The sequence below is a fragment of the Podarcis cretensis genome (genome assembly GCF_951804945.1).
Source record: "Podarcis cretensis genome assembly, chromosome: 14".
NCBI classification, from domain to species: domain Eukaryota; kingdom Metazoa; phylum Chordata; class Lepidosauria; order Squamata; family Lacertidae; genus Podarcis; species Podarcis cretensis.
This window is the reverse complement of record NC_137183.1, coordinates 55,528,985-55,537,130: the sequence shown is the minus strand read 5'-3', so window position 1 is coordinate 55,537,130 and position 8,146 is coordinate 55,528,985. Positions and strand designations below refer to the sequence as shown.

At 53.4% G+C, this 8,146-nt stretch overlaps 3 protein-coding genes across 7 annotated transcripts in view; 1 reads left to right on the top strand and 2 right to left on the bottom strand.

Moving 5' to 3' along the window:
- Window positions 1–215: 215 nt before the first annotated feature.
- SNRNP25 (small nuclear ribonucleoprotein U11/U12 subunit 25) lies at window positions 216–5,107 on the bottom strand (the record flags this gene model as incomplete). 2 transcript variants are annotated; one of them, XM_079952285.1, is made up of 6 exons in its annotated part: window positions 216–605; window positions 1,556–1,618; window positions 2,731–2,805; window positions 3,972–4,077; window positions 4,708–4,804; window positions 4,892–5,107. In XM_079952285.1, the coding sequence occupies 5 exons, from the start codon at window positions 5,105–5,107 to the stop codon at window positions 1,564–1,566; spliced, it is 549 nt and encodes a 182-aa protein (XP_079808411.1). In that variant the 3' UTR covers window positions 216–605; window positions 1,556–1,563. The 2 variants fall into 2 exon arrangements, with proteins under 2 accessions (XP_079808411.1, XP_079808412.1); XM_079952286.1 differs by having other exon boundaries at window positions 4,928–5,107.
- POLR3K (RNA polymerase III subunit K) lies at window positions 5,093–7,472 on the top strand. The gene is made up of 3 exons (XM_079952289.1): window positions 5,093–5,216; window positions 6,394–6,481; window positions 7,257–7,472. The coding sequence occupies exons 1-3, from the start codon at window positions 5,106–5,108 to the stop codon at window positions 7,382–7,384; spliced, it is 327 nt and encodes a 108-aa protein (XP_079808415.1). The 5' UTR covers window positions 5,093–5,105; the 3' UTR covers window positions 7,385–7,472.
- A 358-nt stretch (window positions 7,473–7,830) lies between these two features.
- Window positions 7,831–8,146, bottom strand: part of GTF3C1 (general transcription factor IIIC subunit 1) — a 39,910-nt gene continuing 39,594 nt past the window's right edge. For all 4 annotated transcript variants that reach the window (XM_079952251.1, XM_079952252.1, XM_079952253.1 and 1 more), the window contains one exon: window positions 7,831–8,129. In XM_079952251.1, the coding sequence (XP_079808377.1) occupies window positions 7,908–8,129 (222 nt within the window). In that variant the 3' untranslated portion in view covers window positions 7,831–7,907. The remainder of the gene's footprint in view (window positions 8,130–8,146) is intronic.

The window sequence follows — 8,146 nt, the reverse complement described above, 5'->3', positions numbered from 1 at the left end:
GAGACCCTAGATGCCCTCTGCTGGGATGAATCATTCTGTGATGGGAGGGAGAATGGGGGTTCAAGTTGGGGGCTTGGGGTCCCTTCAAACCCTACACTTCTATGATTCCATGCCCCCAAATCACCTGGGCTGCGCTTTCTGCAAGCTGCTCCTGGGTTTGGTGACGTTACCCCCATTCTGCAAGAGCCGCTTCTCCAAATCACAACACAGCCGACTCCGTTTGCTCATACATTTTATTGAAAGTCCAGTTAAGGGTGACGCCTCCAGCGGGTGAGAGTCTTTGGCTGGGCACTGGCCACCCCCTGATAAGGTGCTGCTGTGTAGCTGTTGCTCCCAAATCCTCCCAGTTCGCAGGCAGCCCACTCTCTTCTAACCTGGACTCATAGCTGCCTTTGCCAGCCTCAGAGGAAACACCTTTGCCCTCCTGGGTCCAAAACGACGGCCCCCTTCCGGCAGCAGTGGTCCCTCGGGTGACTCAGTTGCTGAGCAGATGGAAGCAAAGCAAGTCTGAAGTGCTCCTGGGTCACAGTTGTCGCGTTCAAAGAGTGGCCTCTCCCCATTTCAGAAACGCCAAGCGGAGCTCAGAAAGCCTCCCCAAAGGGCACCTGTAGGGGAAGACAAGGGCCGAAGGCTCCTTTAGGCCTGAGAAGCAGCTGCTGGGCTCTCCAGGTATTTGAGTGCAGCTGAATGTAGCTCAGAGCCTCTGCCTTGAGCACTGCAAAACCTCACTGCATTCAGGTCCAGAGCGAGAAAACCTGCCCGCCCCCAATCCTGGTGAGGTCATGTTGGTTGTGGGGACCTTGTGGCTTCAGCATCTGCTCACAGCCAAGGCTGATGGATCTAACAAAACTGCCCCCCCCCGCCTGACAAAGCCAATACCACCTTTCTCCAAAAGGCAGGCACAGCTGGTGGAGGGGACACTTTCTGCCTGCCAGCTACAGAATAAAACAATTTCCCAAACTGACCCCCAGATGCTCAGCTTAAAAGCACAACAATTCCCCCCCAAGAGCTTTTCACCATGTTGTAAACCAGGGGTCAGCAAACTTTTCCAGCAGGGGGCTGGTCCACTCTCCCTCAGACCTTGTGGGGGGGGGCGGACTATATTTCTTTTTTTTGGGGGGGGGGAATGAACAAATTCCTATGTCCCACAAATAACCCAGAGATGCATTTTAAATAAAAGGACAAATTCTGCTCATGTAAAAACACACTGATTCCCGGACCATCTGTGGGCTAGATGGAGAAGGCGATAGGGCCGAATCTGGCCCCCGGGCCTTAGTTTGCCTACCCATGTTGTAAATGATCACTTCTGATACTGCATTAAGCACATTACTGAACACATTTCAGTTCAGCAGTGCTGGTTTCATTCTCAGCAAAGGGAATCTGTTCCTTGCCTGTCCAGGACATTCAACAGACCCAAAGAGTGAAGACTCCCCGCTCCCCCCAAGCTTTCTCCTGCCCCCAGCAGAGCTGCTAAGAGGCAGCCAAGCACGAGACGTGGGGCAGCAGTGGGGAACAGAAGACCCAGCAAAGAGGTCAGGGGTATTTTGGGACTTGCCTGGCAGCTCATTTCCGGAGCTTTTTCACGAAGCTGACTTCATCTCGGTTTCGGATGCCGTACCTAAAAATAGCGTTGCTCACGTTACACGTCTGCCAAAATACACACATTGCCTTCGTGACAGACCCACCCACCCTTCTCCCCAAGGGCCAAGGAACATCAGGGGAGAGCTGGACCAGGCCACTGTCCCGTCTAGTCCAGCATCCTGTTCCCCACAGGAGCTCAGAACAACACCCCCCGCTTCCCACTGCTCATCCACAGGGACCACAACCTTTGTCCACAGGGCCACTAGTCTTTTATTATTATTATTATTTCAAAACCAAAAAAATTTACAAACATCAAATTCAAAATCCATATTCATTTTCTACCACAAACCTATTACCTAGATTACCTAAATTAAAATATAATCTAATTGCTCTACGCTTCCCTTTGCTATATGTAAATACAACACAATTAACAAATTAAATTATAAATGATATTATAGGTTCCCATATACCCTGCACTCCCCATGTGTAATCTTAATATTTTTACTTCTTCCATCTTGTTGTGTTGTTATAATTTAATAATTATTCAACTGATTCTATTATTATTTTCTTGCTTACCCCTGCACGTTTTACACATTCTCTATTAATATTTCAATTCCGGAACCATATTTTTTCACTCCATCCCACTCTCTAATTATTCTCTGATTTGAGTGGCCTCTAATAATTGCCGTCAATTTCTACACAGAGTTTGTTTTGCCATTGTAATAGTGATGGGATTTTCTCCCCCTTCCACTAATCTTATCTGCCAAGAACTGGCCCCCTCTCGTCTTGAAGCCACCCGAGTGGGTGGCCAGCCCTGCGCCGCATGATGCTGAATTCAACAGCTGAGTTCTGCGCTGAATACTGCTGTACCCCCAGCCTGCTCCTTTTCTCCACCCTGAGCCTGTCCAGAGCCACAGTTTTTCAAATGCAAGGTTTTATTTCTGGAGAAGAGAACAGTAGCCACACATCCTTTTTTGGCTCTCCCAAGTCCCAGGGCAGCTGGTTTCCTGCCCTCGCCTGACTGCTGGGGCTCCTCTCCTTTCCCCGCACAAATCTGTAATGAACACCAGCTGTGTTCCCCCCACCTTCCCTGGGACTCGGCCCCAAAATGATGCAAGTTGGGTGAGACCCACCAAGGCCGTGACTCACTCTCTCAGCTTTTTCCTGTCGTCTGTCAGCTTCTCTGCGCCAAACGTTAAGCAGTATGTTCGCCACACGTACTTCCTGCAAGGGGAGGTTTGCTTATTTATAAAAATACTTTCTATGCCGCTTTATCGTAGTAATACAACACAGCGGCTCACAGCAATATAAAACCACGCGGTAAAACTTTTACGGCAAAATCTAGGTGCGAGGCTGCTCAGTCCCCCAGCTGGTCGGGCAGAGCCCGCGGGTCCCTGCGGAATAAAGGAAGGAGTCCAGCCACCAACCGGAGCAAACAGCTGTAGACCAAAGTTTATTGCGCAACAGGTTCAAAGAGGAATTTTGAACCCCAAGGATGGGGTGACAAGGACTTTTAAAACTTTCTATCTTATCCCAGCTTACAGTTCATTAAGCATCATCACTACATTATTGCTTCACCAGAAAAGGGGAGGTTTATACATGATTAACACAGGAGGAATGTGTTGGGGCAACAGGCGGATACAGGACATGTATTGGGAAGAACATTCTAAGCACCTACTTACTACAAAGGGACCATAGAACTTGGGTTTGCCTAGCCTGCCACCTGGGCAAGTCCGGAGGAGTGCCTTTGCCCAGCGATTGACACCTAGGAGTACCTTCCTGTGAGTATGTGACCTCCCGCTTGAGGGATTATAGAAGGGACCCAGTGGTTTCCAAATCCTTGGCCAATGAAGCAAATTGGCGGTGGAATGAAGGAAACTGGCAAAGGAGTTGATTTTATACGATTTTTAAAGCTAGGCAACTTCCCTGAGCTGTCAATTCAAAATACGTTTTTTGCATAATATTTGTAACATTTAAAAGCTTTAAAGATGTGTCCCACCCCGTAATTTACGTAACAGAAATCATTTAACTTTTTATTGATTTTACTGTATGGTTTTATATTGCTGCATACCATGGTGATTTACTTTTTTTGATCCGTCGGTATATAAATATATTTAACAAGCAAGTTAAAAGGAAAAGAATTAAAAACAGGCGCTAGTAGACCGTTGTGGTGGGGTGTGCTTGTCGCCGCCTGCAAAGGCCTGGTGGAACAAAGCCTTTCGGCAGGCATTTAAAAGTTGGCACAGAAGGTGCCCGTTGAAAGTGTGAGGGCGGAGGGCCGGCAGGTGGGAGCAGTCGATCCGAGGAGACTAAAGGCTGGCCCACCCGCCTGGGAGGGTCACACAGGAGGACCCCCACCCGTCCTGGGCAGGGGGAAGGGCTCAACTAACCAGCTGATGTGCTGGATGCCCCCTGCCCGCTCCTGCTTCAGCTGCACAAACCGCTGGATGGCTTTCTTCAGGTCCAGGACGCTGGCATTCTGCACCACCACCACGGCTGCGGAGGAGAAGAAAGCGTCGTCATCACCCTGCCAGGACCCAGGAGGTGCTCAGGACACTCTCTCTTCTAATCCCCCCCCCACTGGGAACACCTTCAGCACCACCTGAGGGAGGGTGGCAAAGGGGGGGGCTCTCCCAAAGTGGGCTCTGTGCGGGGAAAAGGGCTGGAAGGGCAATCAGGGCTTTGCTTGCTTGCATTATTATATTTTAATATTTTGCTGGAAGCCGCCCAGAGTGGCTGGGGAAACCCAGCCAGATGGGTGGGGTAAGAATAAGAAGAAGAATAAGAATATTTATACCCCGCCCATGTGACTGGGTCTCCCAGGCCACTCTGGGCTGCTTCCATCCAAATATTAAAAAAAATACAGTGTCAGACATGAAAAACTTCCCTAAACAGGTATAAATAATATAAATAAATATATATATATATAAATAATAAATTAATTAATAAATTAATTAATAATAATTGCTCCCTGCAGCTCCAGCGCATAAAGCCGCGGGGGGAGGCGGCTGCTGGGCGTTTGCTAGACTGGGAAGGGCCCTCGGGGGTCATCCAGCCCACCCCCCCCGGGCCAGGCAGGAACGTGGGCGGGGCCAGGTCCGAAGGGGCGGGGCGACGCCGACTCACGCATGGGGGCCTCGGGGGCGTCGGCTCTGCGCACGCGCACCGTCATGGCCTGGCCGTACTCGAGCGCCACCTGCGAGCCGATCTCCTCGGGGGTCACCTGACAGGGAGAGGGGCGGAGTCAGCGCCGGGGAGCGACAGGCCAGGCCGGCCCCGCCCCCGCCCCCGCCCCCTCCGGGCGGCCTACCTGCGCGGGGAGGTCGCAGAGCAGCGGGTCCCGGACCAGGCGCGCCAGGCCGGCCTGCCACAGCTCCAGCACCTCGGCGTGGGCCGCCTCCACCGCGCCCTCCTCCAACTCCTCCGCCTCAGGCGCCGCCGCCGCCGCCATCTTGGGGAGGGGCGTGGCCTCCGGGGCCGGCCGGAAGCGGAAGTGCCTGGGCGAGGGGCGTGGCTTGGGCGCCATGCTGCTCTTCTGCCCGGCCTGCGGGAACGTCCTGGTGGCCGAGGAGGGCGCGCGCTGCCACCGCTTCGCCTGCACCACGTGCCCCTACGTGCGCAACGTCACGCGCAAGGTAGGGAGGGGGTTCCCCGAGGGAGGGGGGTCTCCCCGCTCTCCCCCCCCCCTTCTCTCTTTGGTTAAGGGAGAAATCGGAGGGACAAGAAACAAGGACGCCAGCCAGGAAGACCAGAGCAAAAGAGCAGCCAGGAGGCGGCTTGGTCTTGATGGAAGACTCCCACCTGCCACCAGGTGGAACAAGATGGAAGCCCCCAACAAAAGAGAACCCAAACTTTTATTAGCTGCTAATCCCCATGTCGGAGGGACGCAGGTGGCGCTGTGGGTTAAAGCCTCAGCGCCTAGGGCTTGCCGATCGAAAGGTCGGTGGTTCGAATCCCTGCGGCGGGGTGCGCTCCCGCTGCTCGGTCCCAGCGCCTGCCAACCTAGCAGTTCGAAAGCACCTCCGGGTGCAAGTAGATAAATAGGGACCGCTTACCAGCGGGAAGGTAAACGGCGTTTCCGTGTGCGGCTCTGGCTCGCCAGAGCAGCGATGTCACGCTGGCCACGTGACCCGGAAGTGTCTCCGGACAGCGCTGGCCCCTGGCCTCTTAAGTGAGATGGGCGCACAACCCCAGAGTCTGTCAAGACTGGCCCGTACGGGCAGGGGTACCTTTACCTTTACCTTTACCTTTACCTAATCCCCATGTTACACCCCCCCCCAAACTACATCACTCATACATCACGGTTACGTCATGAAAGGGGAGGTCTGGTGGCAGTAATCTGAGCATCCCGGACCCTGCCCCATGGTTCCCCTTGCCCTCCACCAAACACCCATCAAGTGGAACAAAAGAGATCTTTGCATTTCCCTGTTTCCCAGCCAAGTTAATCACACCCTTTTGTCTTCATCTGGGTTGGTTATTTCTGGAATGGCTACCTGTCTGGCACTCAGGTGTCAGGATGCCAGGGATTATCCCTCAGGCAGAGGGGCTGCTGAGGAGCTGAGCTCACATGTCTAGATGAATTTCTGAAGTTTTCCCAGTGAGCCAGTACATAGATCCATTGATCAGTAAATTACATTTGGTATTGTGCAGCAAAGGCCCTTTGAATAGATAGGAAGAAACTGTGATGAAGTGTTTTGTGGGGACAAATCACAAAAGTGATTGTGCTGATTTTGGTCGTGGGCTGCATGTACATGATATCTGCTGGAGGGGCAACCCCCCCAACCTATACATAAATTTCTGCAACACTTTCAGGTGACAAGCAGGCGCTACCCGAAGCTCAAGGAGGTGGACGATGTGCTCGGAGGGGCCGCCGCCTGGGAGAATGTAGACTCCACTGCAGGTACCAAGGGGGGGGGGTGAGAAAGGGGGCCGGGGTCTCCCAGAGGGGAGTCGGGAGGGACCCCCAGGGGTCATCCAGGCCAACCCCCTCGCAGGCATCGGGGGATCGAGCTCTTATCCCGGGTTTGCCCCGCTCTCCCCCTGCCCCACCTGCAGTTGCTGACGGTCGGGACAGAACCTTGGAGACCCCTTTGGAAGGTGGAACCCATTTCTACCCCACCCATCTGGCTGGGTTTCCCCAGCCACTCTGAGCAGCTCCCAAAAGAATATTAAAAACATGATAAAACATCAAACATTGAATACTTCCCTGTACAGGGCTGCCTTCAGATGTTTTCTAAAAGTCCGATAGTTGTTTATTTCCTTGACATCTGGTGGGAGGGCATTCCACAGGGCGGGTGCCACCACTGAGAAGGCCCTCTGCCTGGTTCCCTGTAGCTTGTTCCCTCACGCTGAGAAGGTTCTGGCCCCCATGACTCTGATTTAAGAGAGCTCAGGAAGCTGCCTTCCGCAGAGTCAGGCCCACCTGGCTCAGCATGATCAGTACTGGCTGGCAGCCACAGATCCGCAGGGTTCCAAGCAGGGCAACTTTCTCCTAGGCCCTTGGGGAGATGCAAAACAAGCGCCCCACTTGTCAGGTTGAGGGTCCTCATCATCTCCGGCCATGGCCAGCCTGGGTGCTTGAGGCTCCAGGAGCCGCCCTCTGGCCCGGAGGGGGAGATGCTCCACCACCCACCGGGTCCTGACACCCTCTTCTTTGTCTCCCTCCCCCCCCCCAGAGCCGTGCCCCAAGTGTGAGCACCCGCGGGCCTACTTCATGCAGCTGCAGACGCGCTCGGCTGACGAGCCCATGACCACCTTCTACAAGTGCTGCAGCGCCCAGTGTGGACACCGCTGGAGGGACTGAGGCCGCAGTAGAGCTGACTGGGCAACTGGGGTGCGGGTGTCTGCTACTTTGTACATAATAAACAGTATATATGAGAAAGAGCTGCAAACATGTTCTCTCATTCTCTATGTGGAAGAAGGGCAGGGAGGGTTGGCATCCTACACATTCCGGAGCCAAAATGCACACCAGCTCAAAGGGACAAGAGGAATAGTTGGAGAGCTTGGTGTTTAGGGGAGTATCCTAATTTTTTGCAGCCATTTCTGCTACGTTTTAAAAAGCTGGCTTGAGCTGAGGTTCCACAGATGAAAGTAGCTTCCCCCAAACTGAGAGGAGCCACTGCCTTGCCCACAGTGGGAGCCGTCCAGGTGTTTCACCTGCTTCCCCTGTGCTGCCACAGACTCTGCCACCGTCATCAGTATCCTCCCAGTTGTGTGTTATAGGGTCAAGCAAGAAGCTGAGAGTCAGGAGGAGGTACAGAAACGATCTCTTTATTAACAAAAGCACGCCACAACATTCACTGTCCTACTGTACAAAAGAGGCCTCATCACAGGGGAGCCATCTGCACCCACTTGTTCCAGTTGAGTTCATAGGGAAAGACCCTGCCCATTTTCAGGGTGCAGTCAACGGTGGGCTCATAGAAGACGGCTGGCGTGCTGCTCAGTTTGGGGCTGCCAACCACCTCCTCAAGGGTCGGCTTCGAGAAGAGTGAGGCTGCTCTCTGCTGCTTCAAGTGGAATTTCCTGATGCAGCCAAGAGATTCAAGGCCCTGTAAAGCAAAACAGA